The 24,501-nt window shown below is 38.5% G+C and overlaps 1 protein-coding gene across 3 annotated transcripts in view; it reads left to right on the top strand.

Annotated features, from left to right (window-relative positions):
• Positions 1 to 24,501, top strand: part of CEP83 (centrosomal protein 83) — a 196,780-nt gene that overhangs the window by 162,294 nt on the left and 9,985 nt on the right. For all 3 annotated transcript variants that reach the window (XM_071219002.1, XM_004446726.5, XM_071219001.1), the window contains 3 exons: positions 977 to 1,052; positions 2,632 to 2,789; positions 4,432 to 4,561. In XM_071219002.1, coding sequence (XP_071075103.1) covers positions 977 to 1,052; positions 2,632 to 2,789; positions 4,432 to 4,561 — 364 coding nt within the window. The remainder of the gene's footprint in view (positions 1 to 976; positions 1,053 to 2,631; positions 2,790 to 4,431; positions 4,562 to 24,501) is intronic.

The raw sequence follows: 24,501 nt of genomic DNA, 5'->3' as shown, positions 1-24,501 counted from the left end.
CTGTCTTTAGAAACAATATCTACTTTTTTTTAAACTCTTTTGTTATTGGGATTTAAAATCATTGTAATTATTCCTAAACCTGATAATCTGAACTCTATTAAAGTTAATTTTATTTGTTAAATTCTGTTATCCTTTCGCATCTTAACTGTAATGTCCTTAAATCATTGACTCATTTTCTCTTTTTAAAAAAATCTTACCATTTGTGGATTCTAACCCAGCACTGCTTCAGCAAAGAGAACCAAAGAATGTCTTGTATATCACCCCTTATAGTCAACATGATGGCGTTCTTATTCCTTTCATGTTGTAGTGATATCCAGATATCCTTTACCATTGGTTTCTGTGGTGCCACTTTTTGTATGTAGGGCATTATTTTTTTCTTTATTTCTACATAGCTGGGTCTTCTTTCTTATTAATTTACCAAGTATATCTAAATTCCTGACCTGAGGGAGGATTTTTTTGAGGCCGAACTTTTTTTTAGCTTTGGACCTGAGCTGGGTCCTACAGTGTTCCCTATTTGCATCTTCATGATTTTGTAGAAAGACACTTTTATTAACTCAGTAACCTAAAAGCACCAAGTTAATGACATCCATAAACATTTCTGATGCCTTAGCAACACATTCTGCTCTTTTTTACCATGGCTGTTTGTTATGCTTGTTGCCTATGATTGTCAAAATCCTACCTATCAGATTTTTATCTCCATGCAGTATTGTTTTGCCCCTTAGACCAACTTGGTTTCTCATCTTTTGTATGCGCATTGTTTGTAGATTTTCATATAGCAAAACCAGTAGTTTATGTTTCAGTTTAGTTATATATGAGTACAACCTGATTGCTTGAAGTCCGAATTTTTATCATTGTAGCTGCCATATTGCATAGCATTGTACCTGGTATAGGTAAGCTGTCAGTAAAATGACTGTTTAATTCAGTGAATTAAACTGGGGATTCTTAATAATGCCTTTAATTGTGTTGACTTTTATAGGTTAAAACTTCAACAACAATTTGTAAATATGGAAAATGCAGAAAAAGAAAAAAATGAAAATTCTGAACTGAAACAGGTATGATTTTAGCAGACATTTTGCTTTTATTTTTTTTACATGTTTCTTTAAAGATCTATTTTGTATCTTCGAATTTTGCATATCTGTGTTCTGAAAATCTAATCCTCACAATGATACAGTATTGAGAATGATTTGTAAAGATAAAATGTTAAAAACCTTTTTAAGCTATAGTTTGGTAAGCTGCTTTTGCTACCTGTTGTTTCTCTTTTCTTAAATATTTATATGCTGGGATCTATGAATAATTTTTAAAAATTATAGTTTAAAGGACAGTATTTTGGTATTTTGAATTTTTTAAATTGGAAAGATCATCTAGGTTTTAAGTTACTTGTGTGATTAACTTGTTACTTTATATTTCTTATTCCATGAGATGTTTCTTGTTTTATGCCTGTGATGTTGAAGAGCTGTATTTTTGGAAAGAAACTCGTATTTTACTTAAAGTTATTTGGTTTCAGGAAAGAAGATTTATATAAGATTGAGCAAAGGATAGTATAGTTTTCTGAATTTTATGTATTTATTTTGTTTAAAATACTTTTCTCTTTAAATTATAAAGTAATTTTTAGGTTTATATTTACACACTAGCTGGTACTGCTTTGCATATGCAGTTATGAATTCCAAGTCTTAACTGGGAGAGCATAATGTTTGACACTCTGAAGTTATCTGGTATCATTGACATTGAGTTTTCTGGATATGGAGCGGTATTAAGCTCTTTGAAGCTTGCTTGTTCAGTAAGCTGTTTAGATTTAATATTTGTAATTAATTGTTATATGGCTTGGGGGGGAGTAGGTGAAACTGTCCCAAATGAAATTCTTCAGAATAACTTAAAAAGAATGTGGATCTTTCTAGCCTTTCTGTAACTAGATAATTAGCCTACTTCTCTTAAGAAAAAAAGTGTATCCAGATAAACGTAAATTAGGTTGGAAAAAAAGCCTGAGTGATATTACATGGTTTGCTATGTAGTTCTAAAGGCCAGGGAATCCTGGCATCATTGAATTTCTCAGAAAAATTTTCTTCTGCCCAATCCTAGACATATAGAATGCTTGTAAATATCTTAAAGACAATGTGAGAGTGATCCTTTCAATATTCGTAATGATTCCTGACTGCTCACAGAGTAGAACTTCTGGAGGGCTTGCTGATCAAAGGATACGTAGGAGTGAGAGAAGAGGATTTCCTTAACAGCTTTCCCAGCTGGCCTGCTCTTAAAGTCTCTTCTTTCCTAGGAGGCTAGGAGACATCAGACGGACACTCAGTCTAATAGTCAGATTTTCTTTTCTCACCTCCCTGCCCTCCTCCTAGTAACTCTTCTCCCCACTCCCAGTACCTCTTTTGTCCTGCTTATTTTGGAAAGAAGAGAGAGGATTAGTGGCAAATTGAGAGAGATTGTTTGTAATAGCCCCTGATTATTTAGGGAATAATCCTGTTTGTGGCAGTTTATTATTTTACTTAAGGGTATTTTTAAGGGAGTACCATTTGGGTGGTGCGTTGTGAGGCACAATGCTTAGGATCTTCTATGTCCCTCATACCTTATCACTTATTACATTTGTTTATGGTCTTATGTTTCTCTTCTTTCTTCTTTTTAAAGCAAATTGGTAGTTTGCAGATCCAAGTGACTTCACTTGCACAGTCAGAGAATGATTTGCTGAATTCAAACCAAATGCTGAAGGAAATGGTGGAGAGGCTAAAACAGGAATGCCGAAATTTCAAAAGCCAAGCCGAAAAAACACAACTAGAAGTTGAAAAGTAGAGTTTCTCTTTTTTTATGTATAAACTATTTCTTCTTTCAGCTGTATTATATATAGTTCTTTAGTGAGGATTCCCTTATTAAATATGTTTGGGGAGTAGTTACAAATACCCTTTGACAGTGTACAATGGTATTAGATAATATACTTTGTATTTCTATAGCATAAGTTTTGGGCATTTTGGGCATTTTGTCTGACCACAGTATTCTGAAAACCCTCAAAGAAAATCTTCTATTCATTGAGTAAACCAACACATTTATTACTTTAAATTTTTTACCTATTCTTCTGAATGCCAGAGGACAAATTTTTTGTTGTGTAAAATTTCAGGAATTAGAACGATAGTTTCTTGGATCTTTCCTTTTGAAAAGCTCATTCGTTTGGTTATAATTTTGGTCTTGAAATTTTTAATAATAGACAGTATATGGGAATCCCCTGTATTTTTTATGAAACATTTATGTAATTTAAATCATCTTTAAAAATAAAAATAAAAAAATATAGAGTAAACTAATAGATCATTTTGGTGATATTCAAGATCTTTCATTCTTTAAAAATTTTTGTATGGATGTATTAGAAAATTACCATTTTGTATTTGCTTCGTCTTTCGAGCATGTTGCTATTTTAAGATTTTCATTTATAAAACATTATTTTTTTCAGATGTGTTCTTCTGAAGCCTACCTTTCCATATAAAACTTTTTTTCTGTTTTTCCCCCCTTGATTTAAGGCTCATATATAGTTTTATGTATGGGATTGAATTTTTTAAAACAAACAAGTAAACAGAATATTTGTATATAATATACTGTGTCATTCCAACAGGCTCCAACTAATTTTGCTTAAATTTTGCAAAAAGTATAATTTTGTATCTTGGAATCCTCAAGTATTTGATTGGAATTTGCATAAGAATTCTAATGATAGGGGAGCTAGAAATTTAAGTAATTCATCACTGGTTTCTGAATTTTATTCATAGGATTATATAGAAGAAAATAGCCAGAATAGGGGTCAATAGAATGTGATTTTAGTTCCAGCTAAGACACTAAAGTCTGAGTGACTTAGGCAAGAAATCTGACTTCTCAAGGTTTGTTATTCTCATTTGTACTGCCTACAGTAAAATTATTAAAAATCATATAAAGTATGCAGAATTTTAAACATTTATAAGTTGTTACATTACCTTAAAATTATCATTTATATGAATTTACTCTTATCTGAAACAAACCACATTAATACTTGATACCAGGCCTATTAACCAACTTTAATAGGCCAAATTTTTACAGGTTGGTGATTATCATAATTCAGACATGGTCTTTGCCCTGCCATTAACTAGGCTTGTATCTGTAAGAGTTAGTTAACTGCTCTAAGCCTCAGTTTCCTCACCTGTAAAGTGCAGATGATAAAAGTATCTAACTCAAAAATGTTATGTGAAGACTAAATGATGTAGCACACCTACTGTTCTAAGCACAGTGCCTAGCTCATAGGAAGTGCTCAGAAATGATAATATTAGCAAGTATGTGGCCATGCAAAAGTGCCTGCAGTTGGATAATTAAGAATGGGGTCAGGCAGGTAGTAAGTTTGGTTGTACTTGTGATAATATCTGTTTCATCCTAAGAGTGTGTGTTAACTTCCATGTTTCACATATATTCTTCTGGCAGGACATTGGAAGAGAAACAGGTACAGTGGTTGGAAGAAAAGCATAAGCTTCATGAACGTATCACAGACAGAGAAGAAAAATATAATCAGGCTAAAGAGAAACTGCAGCGAGCTGCAGTTGCCCAGAAAAAGGCAAGTGGTTGTTATTAAAGTGATTTCTATAGAGTAAAACATAATTACATATTTTATATAAGAATAAAATGTATAATTAAAACAAATTTTAGTGGTATGTTTAATTTGGTATTTAAACATGACATTTTGCTGTCAACCTTGTGGAGATAAATTGGGAAAATCCAAACTGCTCAACAGGTTTATTTCTAAATTGTGTTTATAAGTCTGTTCAGAGCCAGCATGCCTTTTCCCACAGAGTGTTTTTCAGCCCATGCAAGCCTTATTTAACTCCTTTACCTAAAGCACAGTATGATTAGCCCTCTTTCAACTATGCCTAATTAATATCTGCAACATTATTTTGCTGGTTAAAATGCTTTTTTCCAACTTAGAAATACAGGAGCATTTTTTTTTCCTTGCCCCAGCAAGAAGAACAAGGACTCCCCACAGCTTCTGAATCAACCGTGATAGTTACCATAACTGTGATTCCTTATAAGTTTCACCTTTGTAAGCATACTTTCCCCAGAACTTAAAAACTTTGTTTTCTTGGAAACAGTCCAATGCATGATAGAAATAATGTAGCCAGAAGATTAATCTAAGTCACTATTTTTACTATTTTTTTTCTGCCTCAACAAACCCAAGGAATGTAGCATGATCATGATCCCTTCAGTAACCGTGACTCACTGTGGCAGTGATTCAGCAATTACTTTTATAGGATTTGCTTTATGGAGGAGTATGGTAGCTCATAAATAATTTTGATATGCCCCATTTGTAAAGTTCCCTTAGTAGTGTTATTGGTTGTGAGGAGGTGAGAAGATCTGAGTTGAAAGAAAGGTGCTTCTAGGCATAGATACCAATATCTTAATGGTCTGTATGTTTATTGGAAAGATTAACATTTGCATAAGAGAAGATAGCTGAATATCACTCACATATTCTGAATTTGGAATTCATAAAACTGCCAAATGTGTCTGATAGTTGAAGTGAAAATATGAGTAGTGTAAAAGTCATTACTTTCCTATTTTGTTGGTTTCTGAATACTATTTTACTCTTCCTATAATGATTGAAATTATATACCAATGATATTTTTAAAAAGCATTTACTAAATGGGAAATATAAACACTTGATAGTTTTGTAGGTTTTATTTCTTGTGCATGGTTCTTTCTTCCTTTCTGTCCATGTAAGTACTAGGCAGTTTGTGACTATTGATGTGAGTTCAATGAATTTTTTTTTTATGACTGGAAATTATTTCAGAAATCCTACTAATGCTTCCTTGCAGTGTTTGAAGCCTAGGAGCATCTGAAGTCGTATTTAGATTAAATTATAAAAACTGACTTTATCTTTCACAAATAAACTTTTCTGTCCAAGTTTTAGGGATCAGATTCTAATTATTGAGGTTGGTTTGGGTTGAATTCTTTTAGCACAAAAGTGACATCCAGTGATGAGAGAGATTATCAGTGAATCATAGGTATTCCTGAAAGAGGGAAGGAAGGTGATATTTTAAGAAGCCTGCAAAGTAATAAGAAGCCTGCAAAGTAATATTTCATTAGTATTCTGGCATAGGATGAATTTCCCCCCTACTGAAGTACATGGCAAATGATGAGTGTGGACATAGTAAATATTCATTTCACCTTTTAAAATGTGATCTGTAGATGATGATTTAAGTCATAGGAATTTGTTAATCATCATTCAATGACCCAGAGCTGTACCATGCACCATGTGGGACAGTGCCTTAGAAGCTTAGAATTTCATATCAGTTAAATATGAAAAATACTGTGACACAGAAATAATGTAAAAACGTGTATATAAATATATGTAATTGCAGGGATGGAAAGGATCTTGGCTTTCAGATAGCCCAGTCCTCTGATTTTACAGATTAGGAAACTAAAATGATAGGTGCCCAAGATCACTTGATTAGTAAGTAACAAAGCCATGACTAGAATCAACATCTTTTGATTCTCAGTCTGGTGTTCTTTCTGCTATACTGCAATGTTACTCCTTAATTCCCATTTTCTTTTATTACATATAGTTGCTTTTCTCTTCATTATGTCCACGATCCATATGAGTCATATTTCCTGTGGGAGAATAATCACTATAAAATTAATGTGTGGGAATAGATGTGGCTCAAGTGGTTGAGCACCTGCTTCCTACATGGGAAGTCCCACTTTCGTTTCAGTGCCTCCTAAAAACAAAAAAACAAGGAAACGAAGGGGTAACACCAACTCAGGGGAGCTGATGTGGTTCAGTGGTTCCCACATACAAGGTCCCCAGTTCAATCGCCTGGTTTCAGTACCTCAAAGAAAAAAAATTAATCTGTGTAACTCAAAACCTTTTTCCATTCAAGCTAAAGATAACATTTCTGTGTGAAACTTTTAGCTATAAGATTACAAATATAATTCATAAGAGTACAACAGCCCTTTTAGGTTCTTTATTTAAATGACAAAAATTTTAACTTTTTCTTATGCAGGAAGACTTAAAACAAGTCACAAAATATGAATCCTAAGGCAGAGATAGTACTACATCAGAGTTACCTTCCTGTGAGAGGTTCTTATTACTGGGGAATAGCAGCTTTATTTTCTCATACTGGATAAGAAGGTTGACTGCCCTCTGAGTGTGCTTATTTACAGCTCCAACCTCCTAAGCACAAAGCTTATATCATTTCTGATTAAGTGTTTTTAGGTAGAGTCTTTGGTATAAATGATATTTTGCTTTGTTGATGTGTTTGGAAAGCTTGGCCAGGGATCTTCAGATAGGATGCCCTTCTGTGACTGATGACTTCTCTGTATATATTTTCCCTCATACATGGTTGAAGTAGAAGTATGAAGAGACATCTCTTGGAGTAAATACAATGAGTTATGCTTTTCTTTTTGAGGCATCTGACAACTTTTTACTTTAATTCTAAGATATGTCTTTCAGAAATTATTTGTTAGATAGCATTTTTAATGTTTTTGGAAAAGAAATGAACAATAGCCTTGAAGTTGTAAAATACCTATGGAATATGTTATGTGCCTAGTATTTTGCTATATACTGAGGGGGAAATAGAAACCATGATTAATCTCTCCCCTTGATGACCTATAATCTGGTTGGAGAAATAATGCAAGAGACACTTAAAGAATAGTGTACTAGTCAGGGTTCTCCAAAAAAGCAGAACCAGATTTACTACAGGAATTGGCTTATTAGACAGTGGGAATTGGCAAGTCTGAACTCTAGGGCAAGCCACAAATTGGAAATTTGATGGTGACCTTGAATTCTCTAGAAGTTGCTTAGGTAAAACAGATAAAAAATTTTTCTGTCTGCTGAAATCCTTGTATCTCCCTTCAGACCTCCAACAGATTAGATGAGGAAACTCATCTCATTGTTCAGGGCAGTCTCCTTTGTTGATTCAATGTAGATGTAATCAACTGACTAATGATTTTAATCCATGAAAATACCCTTACAATAGCAATCAGGCCTGTGCTTGCTTGACCAAACATACCCTAACCAGACTGACACATGAAATTAATCATCGTAAGTACTATCAGTCATTTCCAGGTGACTATTATGGACATTAAAGTTTGAGAACCACTGTACCAGAGAGAGAAAAGGCTAAAGAACAGAGAGAGCAGTTAGGAAGCTGTTATAGTAAACTTAAAATGAGAAAAGAAGTCTGAAATTGGAGATTAAAATATAGGAAAAAGGATGAGGACCAAGAGGTATTCTGAAGGAAAAAATATTATAGAATACAGTGGTAAATAAGAAGAAAAAGGAAAATATGAAGTATTTTAGCTGTGAGAGGATATAAGGTATTGCTATAATGAAGAATATGTGTCAGTTTAGGGGTAGAAAGAGAAAGTAAATACGACTAAACACTAGATGTGAAGTGATAGCAGTGTATTTGAGAAGACTTGTCCTAGATTTTAAGTGAAAACATTGTATATCTAACTTTAAAAAAAATAGCATGGGGATGAATAATTCAAATTAGAGATGTAAAGTTAGAAACTTGAGGTTTGGAGATGATTGAAGAAAATAAGGACTGAGAACTAAGTTGACTTGGAAAGAGGAGCTGGGGCAATGGAAGAATGGTCACAGAGATAGATGCTATAATGGTTCCTGGTGCCTTCTAGAAAAGACTGAGCTGATGTGACAGGCAGGAGTGGCAAGCTGACACAAAAAGATGATGCAACAAGAAAAATAATGAGAGACACAACAAATCAGGGAGCAGAGGTTCCCTATGTCTCTTAAAGTAGACCAGTGAGACAGCGAGCTGATGCAACAAGATGAGGCAACAGGAGACAAAAGAGGAAAAACATAACAAGAGATACAACAGAGTAGGGAACGAAGGTGGCTCAGGGCATTTAGGTGCCTCTCTCTGACATTGGAGGTCCCAGATTCAGTTCCCAGTGCCTCCTAAAGAAACAAAACAGGGAAACGGACTTGGCCCAGTGGTTAGGGCGTCCGTCTACCACATGGGACGTCCGCGGTTCAAACCCCGGGCCTCCTTGACCCGTGTGGAGCTGGCCCATGGGCAGTGCTGATGCACACAAGGAGTGCCATGCCATGTAGGGGTGTCCCCCACGTAGGGGAGCCCCATGCACAAGGAGTGCGCCCCGCAAAGAGAGCCGCCCAGCGTGACAGAAAGTGCAGCCTGCCCAGGAATGGCGCCGCCCACACTTCCCGTGCGGCTGACGACAACAGAAGCCGACAAAGAAACAAGACGCAGCAAAAAGACACAGAGAACGGACAACCGGGAAGGGGGGGGGGGAATTAAATAAATAAATAAATCTTTAAAAAAAAAAAAAAAGAAGAAACAAAACAAACTGACACAGCAAGTGTAAACAACGAGGTGGTGGGGAGAAATAAATAAATAAATCTTTTTAAAAAATTGGATTTGGGGAAATGGATGTGGGCTCCCAGTTGGACTCCTGTCTACCATTTAGGAGGTCCAGGGTTTGATGCCCAGGGCTTTCCAGTGAGGACAAGCTGGCCCACATGGTGAGCTGGCCCATGCAGAGTGCCGGCCCATGAGGTAATGCTGCTCATGCAGGAGTGCTGCCCTGCATGGGAATGCCGCCCAGTGCGGGAAAGCCACCCCACACAGGAGTGTCAGTCGATGTGGAGAGCTGGCACAGCGAGATGATGCAACAAGAGACACAGAAGAGAGAAAATAAGAAGATGTAGCATAACAGGGAGTTGAAGAGGTGCAAGAGAGTAATCGCCTCTCTCCCACTCTGGAAGGTCCCAGGATGGGTTCCCAGAGCTGCCTAATGAGAATACAAGCAGACACAGAAGAACACACAACAAACAGACACAGAGAGCAGACAACAGGGGTGTGGGGAGAAAAATAAATAAGATGAATCTTAAAATAAAAAAAGTCTTTTAAAAAATTGGATTTGGCTAGAAGGCAGTTAAAGAAAAATCCCAACTTTGATTCTTGCATCAGTATTCTTTTGATTTTTCTGTTACTCCTTTGTGTCATAATGTTTGTAACACTAAGACATCCATTTGACTATCCTATGATTGTATCAGACTGCTAAAATCAAAGTTAAAATAGTTACTTTGAAACAGTTTCCCCTCTGGACTTTCCATTTCTTTGAGTGGAACTTCATTCTCACAGCCATTTAGGCTTGAAACCTTCCATTCATCCTGAGGGCCCTTTTTCCTCCAAATCTAGTCAGACACTAAGGCCTATGAATTCTTCTTTAACTTTTTCCTTCACCCATTCTTTTCATTCCTATTGCTAACCTGCGGCCACCCCTCGGGCTGAAGTGTGGTTTGCTGGCCTGGCGGGGGAGCAGCCGCGGCAGGCCAAGCCGCTGCCCCCATAATAGGGTGGCTGGTCGGACTCACCACCACCCCTGAAGGAAGCTCGGCATGGGCGCAGAGTGCCCTTGGGTCTCCCCTTCTCGGCAGCCATGCTTCCGCGGCCGCCCCTCCTCCCAGATGGCGCCACCCGATGCCTGTGGGGCGGCACCCTTCTTCTTCTTTCTCCCTGCGCAGGCGCAGGGCGGAAAATTCCAGTCTGCCCTTTTCCCCTCCACCGACAGCAGCAACAGCCAGGCGTGGGCGGAAAAATCCAGTCTGCCCTCCACCCCAGCAACAGCAGCCACCAATCCCTAAACCCTGCCCCTTCCCCCAGCAACAGCGACAGCCAATCCCTAACCACCACCCCTCCCCCGTCCAGTACCGCCCACTGACCTTTCGCCGGCAACCAATCAGAACAGGGCGTGGCTTCGACCAATCAGCCTTCCCTAGCCCCTATAAAACTGTTGCCTCTCCCTCAGTAAAGTGGACTTGCGTGTTTACCTTGTCTCCGCGGTAGTTCTTCTGCCGTGCGCCCTCCAGTCCTGAGAGCCCCCGACAAGGGCCTGGCCTCCCTTGTCCCCAGTTCGTCGCCTGCTTCTCCGGGCGACCCCTTCATCGCCGGCTTCACCGGGCGACCCCATCAGCCGAACCGCGCAACCCCTGTGAGACCAATCCCTCGTCTGCTGCCGGACCGACCCCTCGTCCCAAGTGGGACCGACCCCTCGTCCCGAGCGGGACCGACCCCTCGTCCAGAGCTGGACCGACCCCTCGTCCGCAGCCAGACCCCACCTCTACCGACCGAGCAAGCCGCCGCACTAACCTAACTCAGATCTTTTCATTATAAGGTTTCTCTGTATTTATTTAACCAATTTATCAAGAATATACTATATTCCAGGTATTGTTTTATTCACTGGAATAAATAAAAACTATGCATTGCAGGGGTTTACATTGTAATGACTGGAAAATAGAGTAAAGGTGGAGATAATGCTAAAAAGAAAATTAAGGGGGTAAAAGGTGCTATTTTATATAGATGATCATGGAAAGTCTTCTTGATGAGTTAACATTTGAGCAGAAAGCTGAAGGAAAAGAGGGAAGATGCCATGTGGCTACACACAGGCAAAGAGTATTTTGGATAGGGGGAATAGCAAGTACAAGAGCAAGAAAGTGGAGTCTGCTTGGCATCTTAAAGGAATACAAGGAGGTCTAGGTGGCTGGAATGAAAAATTAGGTAGGAGATCAGATGATGTAGAGACTTTGGATTTTGTTCTGTGAGGTAAGAATGCCCTGCAGAGTTTTGAACTGAAAAATGATAGAATCTGAATTAAATTTTAAAAGAATCACCATGCCTGTTATGTAGAAGGGTAAAAGAGGAATCAGGGAGACACCACTTAGGGCTGTTTCAGTAGTCCAGGTGAGAGATGATGGTGTCTTGGAATAGAGAGCTAGTGGTAGAGTGGTGGGTAGATAATATATATTTAAAAGTGGAGCTGACAGTGGGTATTGGATTTGAAAGAGAGATGAATCAAAGATGACAATGATTTTGGGTTTGAGCAACTGGTAGAATAGAGTTGCTATTTACTTATATAGGGAATACTTTGGAAGTAACAGGTTTAGGGTAAAATAAAGATGCCTTTTTTGGACATGTTAAACGTGAGATGCCCATTAGACTTCTAAGTGGATATGTTCAGTAGCAGTTATATATATGAATCTAGAGTTCAGAGGAGAAAATTGGACTGGAAATAAGGATTTGGAAGTCATTAGCAGATAGATGATATTTAAGGGATTAGATGAGGTTACCTAGGCAGTGAAGCAAATAGAACAGGTCTGAGGATTAAACTGTGAAGAATTCCAAAGTTTATGAGATGAGAAGAAAAAGGAGAAACTGAAAAGTAGTGAGCAGTTTGATAGGAGGATCATCAAGAAAGTCATGGATCCCAAGCAGGAAAAAAAAATGCTTCAAGAAAGGTTAGCTGTGTCAAATGATATTTTGGTAAGAGAGTTAAGATGAAGACTGAGAATAGATTAGGGGTCATTGGTGACCTCAGCAAGCTTGTTTCAGTGGAGTAGAAGGTAGTTGAAGTTGAATCAAGGAGAATTGGATTAGAAAATTATAATTATAGTTTGTCTAAGGATTGTTGATGTGAAGGAGAGCAGAGAAATGGGGTAGTAGCTAGGGAGGTTTATTGGATCACAGGAATTTTTTAAAGATTTATTTATTTATTTCTCTTCCCTCCCCCTCCCCCTCCCCTCCCAGTTGTCTGTTCTCTGTGTCTATTTGCTGCGTGTTCTTTGTCCACTTCTGTTGTTGTCAGCGGCATGGGAATCTGTGTTTCTTTTTGTTGTGTCATCTTGTTGTGTCTGCTCTCCATGTGTGCAGTGCCATTCCTGGGCAGGCTGCACTTTCTTTCACGCTGGGCAGCTCTCCTTACGGGGCGCACTCCTTGTGCGTGGGGCTCCCCTACGTGGGGACACCCCTGCGTGGCATGGCACTCCTTGCGCTCATCAGCACTGCACACGGGCCAGCTCCACACAGGTCAAGGAGGCCCGGGGTTTGAACCACGGACCTCCCATGCGGTAGACAGACGCCCTAATCACTGGGCCAAGTCCGCTTCCCAGGAATTTTTTAAGAATTGGGGAATTTTAAGATGATTCAGTAGCAAGGGGAAAATTTAATGATTCAGGGGAAAGAAGGGACAATGGCATGAATGATACCCTTTAGTGGGCAAAGGTGCATGAGATTCAATTCAGAGATAAAAGGGCTAAAAACACAGATAGTTTACTTAATATAACTAGAAGAATGGCATAAATTTGATTAAAATATCTGGTAAATTGATGAATGTGGTAGAAATGTGTAGAAATTCTCTACTAATGGCTGCTATTTTCTCAGTGCAAAGATGAAACAGGGTCATAGAGTTCAGAGTTAGGGATTTGAGCAGATAAGAAGATGTAGAAGAATATTACAGGTGTTTGGAAGAGTTATTGGATTAGGAAAAGTTAGTAGGATTGCAGGCAGCATAGGGCCCATTTGAAAAAAAAATTTGTTTAAGATTTATTTTATTTATTTATCTCCACATCCCCCCTGTCGTCTGCTGTCTGTGTCCATTTGTTATGTGTTCTGCGTCCGCTTATATTACCAGGTAGCACTGGGAAACTGCATCTTTTTGTTGCATCATCTTACTGCATCAGCTCTCTGTGTGTGCGGCGCTACTCCAGGGCGGACTGTGCTTTTTTCATGCGAGACGGCTCTCTTTGTGGGGCGCACTCCTTGTGCATGAGGCTCCCCTATGCAGGGCACCCCATGCATGCAGCAGCACTGCACATGGACCAGCTCACCACACTGGTCAGGAGGACCTGGGTATAGAACCCTGGACCATCCATATGGTAGGCGGATGCTCTATCAGTTGAGCCATGTCCGCTTCCCCCATTTGAAATTAGTAATCATTCATTTAAAGAGAGGACCAGTCAGCATAGTTCTCTGTGTGTTTGCCAGCTATGTTCAGTTACACATATCCAGTGGTAGATAGTTGTATTTAGCCAAGGCCAAAGGTTTGTTCCAGGCAATTTTGAAGAAGAGGGAATGTTGTGTCAAGGGTAATTAGAATGTCTGCCAAGAAATAATTATAGTCATGGGATCATGAAGTTTGGCATTCATTGGGTCTTACAGTCAACCAGCCAATATATATTGAGATTTTATTGTATTCTAGCTCAATTCTTGGAAAATTGTAGGTGCATAGTAAATAATTGTTCACTTTTATTTATTTTTTTTTTTTAAGATTTATTTATTTATTTATTTCTCACCCCTCCCCCCGAGTTGTCCGTTCTCTGTGTCCATTTGCTGCATGTTCTTTTTTGCCTGCTTCTGTTGTTGTCAGCGGCACAGGAATCTGTGTCTCTTTTCGTTGCGTCATCTTGCTGCGTCAGCTCTCCATGTGTGCGGTGCCATTCCTGGGCAGGCTGCACTTTATTTTGCGCTGGGCGGCTCTCCTTATGGGGTGCACTCTTTGTGAGTGGGGCTCCCCTACACCGGGACACCCCTGCGTGGCACAGATCTCCTTGTTCGCATCAGCACTGCACATGGGCCAGCTCCACACGGGTCAAGGAGGCCCGGGGTTTGAACCGCGGACCTCCCATGTGGTAGATGGACGCCCTAACCACTGGGCCAAGTCCACTTCCCTGTTTGCTTTTATAATGATAAGGATGAGGACAACAGTGATATGAACCCTATCTTCAAGAAGTTCATTTGCCACCTGCAGTCTCTGCTACATACTGATGCCATACTAATCTGCTCAAAACAATGCTTTCTAACCTATAAATCTGCTACTGAATTCAGGTGAATCCACATCCCTGTATAGTTACAGAATGACAAAACTTAATTCATGTCTAGGAATTAATCCCTTTCTATGAAGCCTTATTTTACTTTATACTCACAGACTGGAATCCTCTGCAGGAATAACTCTATATTTGTATTGCCTATAGTTAACATAGGGCCTTATTAAGTGTTGAATTAATATTTGTTGATAATGAAAGCAGTAAATTTTTCATTTTACTACAATTTAAATGACCAATACCATGGAGAAATATGACTAGATTTTAATAGGCATTTCCATATTTAAAATGTCCTCTCTTAGTTGAACTAAAATACCGAAAAGGAGCATCTGCTTTTGATATTGACAGACTAGGTAATATATGAACCTGCTCTCCCAACAAGAACAACTAGAGGAATTCAACAAAATATGTTTTAAAAGTATCTCCATAAAGGCATCAAAGAGCTAGCAAGATAGTGAAGAATTAGGGAACCAAGATCCTGGAGAGATAGGAAATCTAGAGAGGTGAGCATGGCATCTGAGGTTGTTTTTCTTTTAGGGGAAAGTGCTGATTCCAAAAGAGACCACGGAGAAACTGAGAAGCTAAGCAAAGCTTTTAACAACCTTGCAGGGTTTGATGAACAAAAGTTGGAGTTCAGAATTTGCCAGAGAGAGGGAGCTAAGGAAGACCCAACAGTGCTCTGTAATGGAACCTTGAAGAAATACACCTTGGGGAAGTGGATTTGGCTTAACTGATAGAGCGTCCACCTAACATATGGGAGGTCCAGGGTTCAAACCCAGGGCCTCCTGACCCTTGTGGTAAGCTGGTGCACATGCAGTCCCAATGAGCACAAGAAGTGCCATGCCATGCAGGGGTGTCTCCCACGTAGGAGAGCCCCATGCGCAAGTAATGGCCCCACAAGGAGAGCTGCTCTGCACCAGGAGTGGCACCACACACACACAGAGCTGATGCAGCAAAATGATACAACAAAAAGAGACACAGATTCCTGGTGCTGCTGACAAGAAAAAAAGTAAATCTTAAAAAGAAATACACCTTGGACTTAGAGTGAACTGAAAATAACCTGACACTTGCAGATAATGAAGCACAACTTCAGATAATCTCAATCCTTATAATTAGATTAAATTTACCCAGATTGCTAGTATTCCTAGCTGCCTGCCAAAATTAAATGTAAATCTACTTTAAGGCTTCAAATTATTTCCCCAAATTTTTAAAAACAATGTCCAACTATATATAAAAAACAAACAGGCAAGTGAGGAAAGATGATAACTTCAAAAACTAACAAAAATAAAAACCATTATCAACAGAGCCTAGAAGGAGTTATCAGATAAACACTTAAAAAATAACCATGGGAAGTGGATGTGGCCCAGCCATGTGGACGCACGTCTACTACATGGGAAGTCCCAGGTTCAGGTCCTGGTGTCTCCTAAGAAATATGAGCAGACACCCACACCTGCTGCAACAAATAGATGCCCACACCCTGCTGCAATGAGCTAGATGCCACGCTTGCCACAATGAGCAGACACCTAAATGAGTAGATGCCATAAGTCAGCAGATGCCGCAGCCCATTGGGAATGGCTATGGCTCCGGCTTTTGGGCACTCACCTCCCATGTGGGAGGGCCCAGCTTTAATTCCCAGTGCCTCCTTGGGAAGGCGAGCAAACAATGAGCAGAAAGGTGAAAGAACCATCAGGGGATGTGGGAGGGGATAAATGAAAAGTAAGTAAATAAATAAATAAACCTTTAAAATAAAAAAATCCATGGGAGCAGATATGCCTCAAGCAGTTGAGTGCCTGCCTCCCACATGGGAGAACCTGGGTTTGGTTCTGGGTCCTCCTAAAGGAAACAAACAATGAACAGAACAACAAGCAAAACAAAGAGCAAACAACAAACAAACAGATGATGGAGCCAATTCAGAGGAGTCGATGTGGCTCAGTGGTTGAGCACTGGCTTCCTTCATATGAGGTCCCAGGTTCAACCACTGGTCCTGGTACCTCAAAACAACAACAACAACAACAACAACAACAAAAACAACAACTACAACCAAAAAAACCCATGTTTCATATGTTGAGAAATAGAAAAAAAGCTTGAGATTTGCAACAGAGAACTGGAAACCATTAAAAAATTGCAAATTTAGAATTAATATTATAATAACTGAATAATGAACTCCGTGGATAAATTTAACAGCAGGCTGATTACAGTTCAAGAGAGAATCAATGAACTGGAAAACAGTTCAGAAGAAAATATCCATAAGGAAGTATGGAGAACGGAAAGAATGAAAAATGCTGAAAGAGATGACAAGACATTAATAATTCAGTGAGAAGCTCTATATTACATGTAATTAGAGTCCCAGAAAGAGAGGAAGGAGAATGGAGCTGAAACAATATTTGAAGAAATATCAGATGGAAAAATTTCAAAACTGACAAAAGACATCAAGTGGAGGGTTCAAGAAGCAATATAATCCCCGCACAGGATTAAAAATAAAAAATCACCTTAGTCACATCGTAGTAAAATTGCTGACCAAAAGCAAAGAGAAAATCTTAAAAGCAACTTAATTTTTAAAAAAAGACAGGATTACATTTACAGGAACAAGAATCAAACAGCTGACTTCTTAACAGAAACTTCTTAAACGAGAAGACAATGGAAGACCTTCAGATATATATATATATATAATAACTACAACATAGAATCTGTACCTAGTAATGTATACTTCAAGAATAAAAGCTCTGTAGCACACTAATGCAAGGTGTTAATGGGGAGAGGTATATGAGAACTCTATTTTCTGTATAATTTTTTTATAAACCTACAACTTTTCTTAAAAATAAAGTGCCCTGTCTCTATGCTATGCATCATAAAAAATTTTTTAAAAAAAGAATAAAAGCTCTGTCTATGACAGAGTTTCTTTGATCAGATTAACCCTTCTGCCAGAAGCAACTATAAAAGTTGGTCAAAAATAGAAAATTCAGTTCAGGCAGTACTTAGTGAGCTTCCTTTAAAAGAAAGGAAGGACATTAGGTGAGCTCAGTATTCCCCTCTGCTTTTTTCCTGGTGGGATTTCCCAAGTATTTTCCAAATAAAGGCTCTAGGGAATAAAGCCCAAGTAGAAAGTGGCATCCTTACTGGAATAAGAATACAAAACTTAGAGTTTGGTGCTGCCAAAATAGTGCTGCCTTGAAAAGCAGAATCCCACAGCAGAAATAATACAGAAAAGAAGCCAAAAAATTTACAAATTTCCATCAGGTACCTGGCTGACTCCTACCTGCATGCGTAAGGCAAAATTCTTAAAAAACATAAACAATAGTAGTAACTGAAAGGGTGAAGTGTTGAGCAAAAATTCAGCAGCCACATGATGCTACGAAAGATAAATATTTGGGAAGCAGATGTGGCTCGTGCAATTGGGCTCCTGTCTACCACATAGGAGGTCCAGGGCAACCTGGCCCATGTGGCGAGCTGGCCCATGTGGAATGCTGGCCCACGCAGAGTGCTGGCCCTCTCAGGAGTGCTGCCCCGTGCAAGAGTGCTAACCCACGCAGGAGTGCTGACCCATGTTGAGAGCTGACACAGCAAGATGACATAACAAAAAGAGACAGAGAGGAGAGACAATAAGAGACACAGCAGACCAGGGAGCTGAGGTGGGACAAAAGAATGATCGTCTCTCTCCCACTCCGGAACGTCCCAGATTGGTTCCTGGAGCTATCTAATGAGAATACAAGCAGACACAGAAGAACACACAGTGAATGGACACAGAGAGCAGACAGTGGAGGGAGGGGGGAGAAATAAATAAATCTTAAAAAAAAAAAAAAGGATAAATACTGGAGTTCAGTAGTCATCAAGATGGAGGGGTTATAGTAAATATCCTTGGATTCTATTTGGGACCTAGAGAAGATGATGCAGCAAGAGACGCAGGGAGGAAAAACATAATGAGAGACTCAACAAAGCAGGGAGCAGAGGTGGCTCAAGCTACTAGGTACTTCTTTCCATATCAGAGCTCCTGGTTTCGGTTTTTGGTGCCTCCTAAAGAAACAAGGAAGATGAACAGACACAGCAAGTGAAAAATAACAAGGGAATGGAGAGAAATAAATAAAAAAATAAATCTTAAAAAAAAACTATTGGATGGGTTTAACAGCAGACGGAACATAGCAAATAAGGGATTAGTAAACTCTAAGAAGGGCCAATAAACAATATCCAAACTGAAACAAGAAAGAATGGAAAAGACAGAACACAGGACACATGTGAGGCACTTTGAAAATGTGCATATAATTGGAGTCCCTGAAGGGGAGGAGAGAATGGAATGGAGGCAATTTTTGAGAGTTAATAGCCAATAACTTTCTAAAACTAAGAAAGACATTAGTGAATGGATTGAGGAAACTCAGTGAACCCCAAGCAATATAAATACAAAGGAAACCATACTATTAATAGCATATACGAGTCAAATTGCTGGAAACCAAAGACATAGAAAGTCTTAGAAGGAGGCAGAGCAAAAAAAGCATGTTAACTTTTTTTTTTTAAGACTTATTTTTTATTTATTTCTCTCCCCTTCTTCCCCGCCCCCAGTTGTCTGCTCTCTGTGTCCATTCGCTGTATGTTCTTCTGTGACGGCTTCCGTCTGTGTCAGCGGCACCAGGAATCTGTGTTTCTTTTTGTTGCGTCATCTTGTTGTGTCACCTCTCCATGTGTGTGGCGCCATTCTTGGGCAGGCTGCACTTTCTTTTGCACTGGGTGGCTCTCCTTATGGGGCGCACTCCTTGCATGTGGGGCTTCCCTACGCTAGCCCATGCGCAGTGCTGCCACATGCAAGGAGTGCCATGCCATGCAGGGGTGGCCCCTGTGTAGGGGTGCCCTACACACAAGGAGTGCTCCTGCAAGGAGAGCTGCCCCACAGGGAAGAAAGTGCAGCCCACCCAGGAGTAGTGCCATACACATGGAGAGCTGATGCAACAAGATGACGCAACAAAAAAAGCAACACAGTTTCCAGGTGCCGCATGACAAGGATGCAAGCCGACACAGAAGAACACACAGCAGATGGACACAGAGCAGACAAGGCGGGAGAAGGGGAGAGAAATATATAAATCTTTAAGAAAAAGTAGCACAAGTGACAAAAGGCAGATAAATGAAGTTAAACTATTGTGAGCTACTTATGTTTGGCAAATGCCAAAACTCTAAAGTAGATTATAGTAAACGAGGATACATATTATGGTCTCCAGAATAACCACTAACAGATTATTAGAGGACTGTGCAACTAAAAGGCTAATAAAGGAGAAAAATGACTGATAACATATTCCTACTTAATCTGAAAAAAGTAAAGGAAGGATAAATAAAGGAAGACAGAACAGATGGGGCAATTGGAAAACTAATAGCAAGATGGTAGACTTAAATCCAGCCATATCAAAAATTATTTTAAATGTAAAATGCCTCAAGTAAAAAATATTTTCGTCCAGACTTTTAAAATCAAGATCCAGCTATATACTAGACACACATTAAATATAATGCCACAAAAAGGTTAAAATTAAAAAGATGGAAACACAAACTGAAAGACAGCTGGTATAGCTATATTAGTATAAGGCAAATTTTAATAGTGTTAAAGAGAGACATTTCATAATGATCAGTCATTTCTGTAGGGAAAGATAATAATTACAAATTCACATGCATTGATGTTTGTTTTCTAAAAGCTGCCAAGGCAATTTACCAAAAATTGGCTGGATTTTGTAATAAATGGGGATTTATTAACTTAAAAACTTACAGTTCTGAGGCCATGAGAGTGTCCAAATGAAGGCATCATCAGGAGATCCTTTCTCCCTGAGCAGCTGTGGGCAATCAGGTACATGGTGTAGTCTCATCTCTCCCCTCTCCTCCAGGCCTCGTTGCTTTCAGAGTTTGGCTTTAGTAGCTCCTCTCAGCTTCTGCATTCTGTTGATTTCAGCGCTGGCTCCTGGGATTTTTCCTCCCAGCTTCTGGAAGTTTTTCTCAGTCTCTGTGGCCCCCTCTTTCCATATTCTTCTGTTTATAAAGGACTCCAGTAAGAGGAATAAGACACCCACTGGGTCATATAGTCTATTCAAAGGCCCTTAACTGAAGTAATTTAATCAAAAGATCCCTACAATATGTTTATGTGGACAAGAATGGATTAGCTCTAAGGACATGATTTTCTGGGGTCCACCCAGTTTCAAACTGTCACAATTGATAAATAGCTTAAAAATATACAAAGCAACAGGTGACAGGACTAAAAGGACAAATAGACAAATCCACAGTAAGAATGAAGACTTTAGCACAAGTCCCTCAATAAATAATAGAATAGGCATGCTATAAAAATCAGTAAGAGTAAAAAAGATTTGAACAAATAATTAAACAACTTAAACTAATTCTATATAGAACATTACTACCAACAATTGCAGAATATGAACCCATTTTAAATATATGTGGAACATTTGCTACAGTCGAATATTGGCCCATAAAGCAGGTCTCCATACATTTTTAAAGAATTGAAATAATACTGCATGTATTTCATCACAATAGTGGAATTAAACTAGAAATCTGAACCAGAGAGCTAACCAGAAAGATCCCTGAAAGTTTGGAAATTAAGCTGTATACTTTTATAAACCCATGAGTCAAAGAAAAAATACCAGTGGAAACTAGGAAATATTTTGAACTAAATATAAGGAAAACATGATATATTAAAATATCTACAATACATCTAAAGCAATGCTACAGGATAATTTATAGCTCTGAAGGCTTACAACTAAAAAAAAGCTTCCATCTAAAAAAGCTAGCTGAAGAACAGCAAATTAAACCCAAAGGTGTTAGAAATAAAATCATCATCTTTATTATCAGGATATGAAAAGGAATAAGTGAAACAGAGAGAAAATGTACAATTAGAACTGAAAATGCCAATAATTGTGGTTTTTTTGCAAAGTTTGATTTAAAAAAGAAATTTTTATCATGAGCATAGATGCAAAAATCTTAAATGCAAAATTAGCAAACTGAATCCAGTAGTATGTAAAACCAATAATATACCATGATCTCATAGGGTTTATCTAGAAATTCAGAGTGGTTTAACATCCAAAATTGATCAGTATAATTCAATAGCCTAACAACAAAGAAGAAAAACCAATATTATCATCTTAGATGCAGAAAAATGATTTGACAAACTTAAGCACTCTTTTATAATTAAAAAAAAGCAAACAAAACAAAAAAGCCCTCTTCTCTAACTAGGAATAAAGAGGATTTTCAATCTGATAAATGGTCTACCAAAATCCTGCAGCTAACATCATACTTATTGCTAAAATACTGAATGCTTCCACCCACCCATGTTTAGAAACAAGGCAAGTATGTCCCCTATTACCACCTAGCTCAACATTTTACTGGAGGTCCTAGCTAGTATAATAAGAAAGTAAAAGAAATACAAAAAAAGTAAAGATGGGAAAAGAAAAAATTTTTGTTATTCACAGTTGACATGATTGCATATCCATAAAATATAAACAAGTTTATCCCTAAACTATTAAAATTAAATGGAAATTTTAAAAATTTGCTGTAACAAACATCAGTTATCTTTATGAGTACAACGAACGATTAGAAAACAAAAATTTTAAATAAAATTACAATAGATTAAATACCTAGGAATAAATCTAATGAAAAATAGGCAAGATTCTGTAATGAAAACTGCAAATAATTAAAGAAAACCCAGATAAAGATAAAACTAAGCTATGTTCATGATTTGGAAGAGTCAATATTATTTAGATGTCAGTTCTCCACAAATTGGTCTGTAGATTGAATGTAATTCTAATAAAAAATCTCCTCAGGTTTCTTTCTGGATACTAGAAAGTAGATTCTAAAATTTATATGAAAATGCTAAGGATTTAGAATAATCAAGGCAATCCTAAAGAAGAACAAAGTAGAAGGACTTGTATTACTAGATATCAGGATTTATTATAAGCTACAATAACTAAAACAGTGTGGTATAGGCATAAATTATAGACAAGTGGAACAAGAGTAAAGTTCGGAAATAGACCAACATCAGTGCTCACAATTTACCACAAGGGTAACACAGCATTTCAAAAGGGGAAGGATGGTACTTCTAATAAAGGGTCCTGAATCAGTTGGTTCTCCTCAACCCAGTCTCACAGCACACATAAAAATTAATCATAGACTTAACTATGACAGGTAAAAAATAAAACTTCTAAAAGAAAATTTCGGAGCAAATCTTAAGGACCTGGGATAAGTAAAGATTTCTTAAATAGGACACAAAAAAGCACTAACCATAAAAGATACGATTGGTGAATTGATTTTCTTAAAATTAAGAACTTGTATTTATCAAAAGATACTCTTAAGGGAAGGAAAATATTGCCACAGACTGGGAAAGTATAAATCCTATGTGGCAGTTTGAAATTCTTTCATGAATTCCAAAAGAGAAAGATTGTTTTTAAACTAATCCATTCCTGTGGATGTGATACCCTTTGAGTGCATTAAATTCAGTTAAGGGGTCTTTGATTAGTTTACTTGATAAGATTGATGTGGGGCTTTTGATTGGAATATATCAGTGGGGTGGGATTCATCCTGAGTCTCCACCCTCTTACTGGGTCTGATAAAAATGGAGACTCTGGCAGAGACACACAGACACAGGAATAGGAAGCTGCCATTTTTTATCCTGCCATGTGAGAGAGGACTAGAGAATGGCTTAAGCATGAAGCCCCCAGGACACTGGGCCCAGGGAGCAGCTCAGGAGGAGTTGGATCTTGCTATAAGCCTCACGGCTTACAACTGAACTTGGGAAGAAAGCAGAGCAGCCAAAACTGATGAGGAAACCTGGAAAGAGACAAGCCCTATACCTGGCTGCTCCAAGGTTGAGCCCGGATAGGAAGGCTGAGACGTTGGCACAGGTCGGCAGCCATCTTGCTTTGCCATGTGCCTGGACAACAGGATCAACAGTAACTGACTTTGGTGAGAAAGCACCTCTTTTGTGCCTTGATTTGGACTTTTCACTGCCTTGGAACTGTAAGCTTTATGCCAACTAAATCCTCTTTATATTAGGTTGGTGCAAAAGTAATTGTGGTTTTGCATTGTTGAAATTTGCTGTTGGATATTGGCATACATTCTTAAATGTTATGTTATACATCATTTTAATATGCATTTCTTGCTTTATGATTTTTTGCTAAGGGCTAATTACTTGCTGTTTATTTTATATTCATTTTAGACTATAGAAATTATAGTAGACAAAAAGCAAATTCAAGCAATTTTCTTACTTGAGTTCAAAATGGGTCGTAAGGCGGCAGGGACAACTCACAACATCAACAATACATTTCGCCGAGGAACTGCTAATGAATGTACAGTGCAGTGGTGGTTCAAGAGGTTTTGCAAAAGACACAAGAGCCTTGAAGATGAGGAGTGTAGTGGCCAGCCATCAGAAATTGACAACAACCAATTGAGAGCAATCATTGAAGCTGATCCTCTTAAACTACACAAGAAGTTGCTGAAGACTCAATGTTGACCATTCTATGGTCATTTGACATTTGAAGCAAATTGGAAAGGTGAGAAAGCTCGATAAGTGAGTGCCTCACGAGCTGACTAAAATTTTAAAAATCATCATTTTGAAATGTCATCTTTTTCTATGCAATGGTGATGAACCATTCCTCAATCAGATTGTGACATGTGACGAAAAGTGGATTTTATACGACATTCGGCAATGACCAACTTAGTGGTTGGACCGAGAAGATGTTCCAAAGCACTTCCCAAAGCCAAACTTGCACCAAAAAAAGGACACAGTCACTGTTCAGTGGTCTGCTGCTGGTCTGATCCACTACTGTTTTCTGAATCCTGGTGAAACCATTACATCTGAGAAGTATGCTCAGCAAATCAATGAAATGCACTGA

Source organism: Dasypus novemcinctus, chromosome 12 (genome assembly GCF_030445035.2).
Source record: "Dasypus novemcinctus isolate mDasNov1 chromosome 12, mDasNov1.1.hap2, whole genome shotgun sequence".
NCBI lineage: Eukaryota > Metazoa > Chordata > Mammalia > Cingulata > Dasypodidae > Dasypus > Dasypus novemcinctus.
This window is presented reverse-complemented; position numbering and strand designations above follow the sequence as displayed.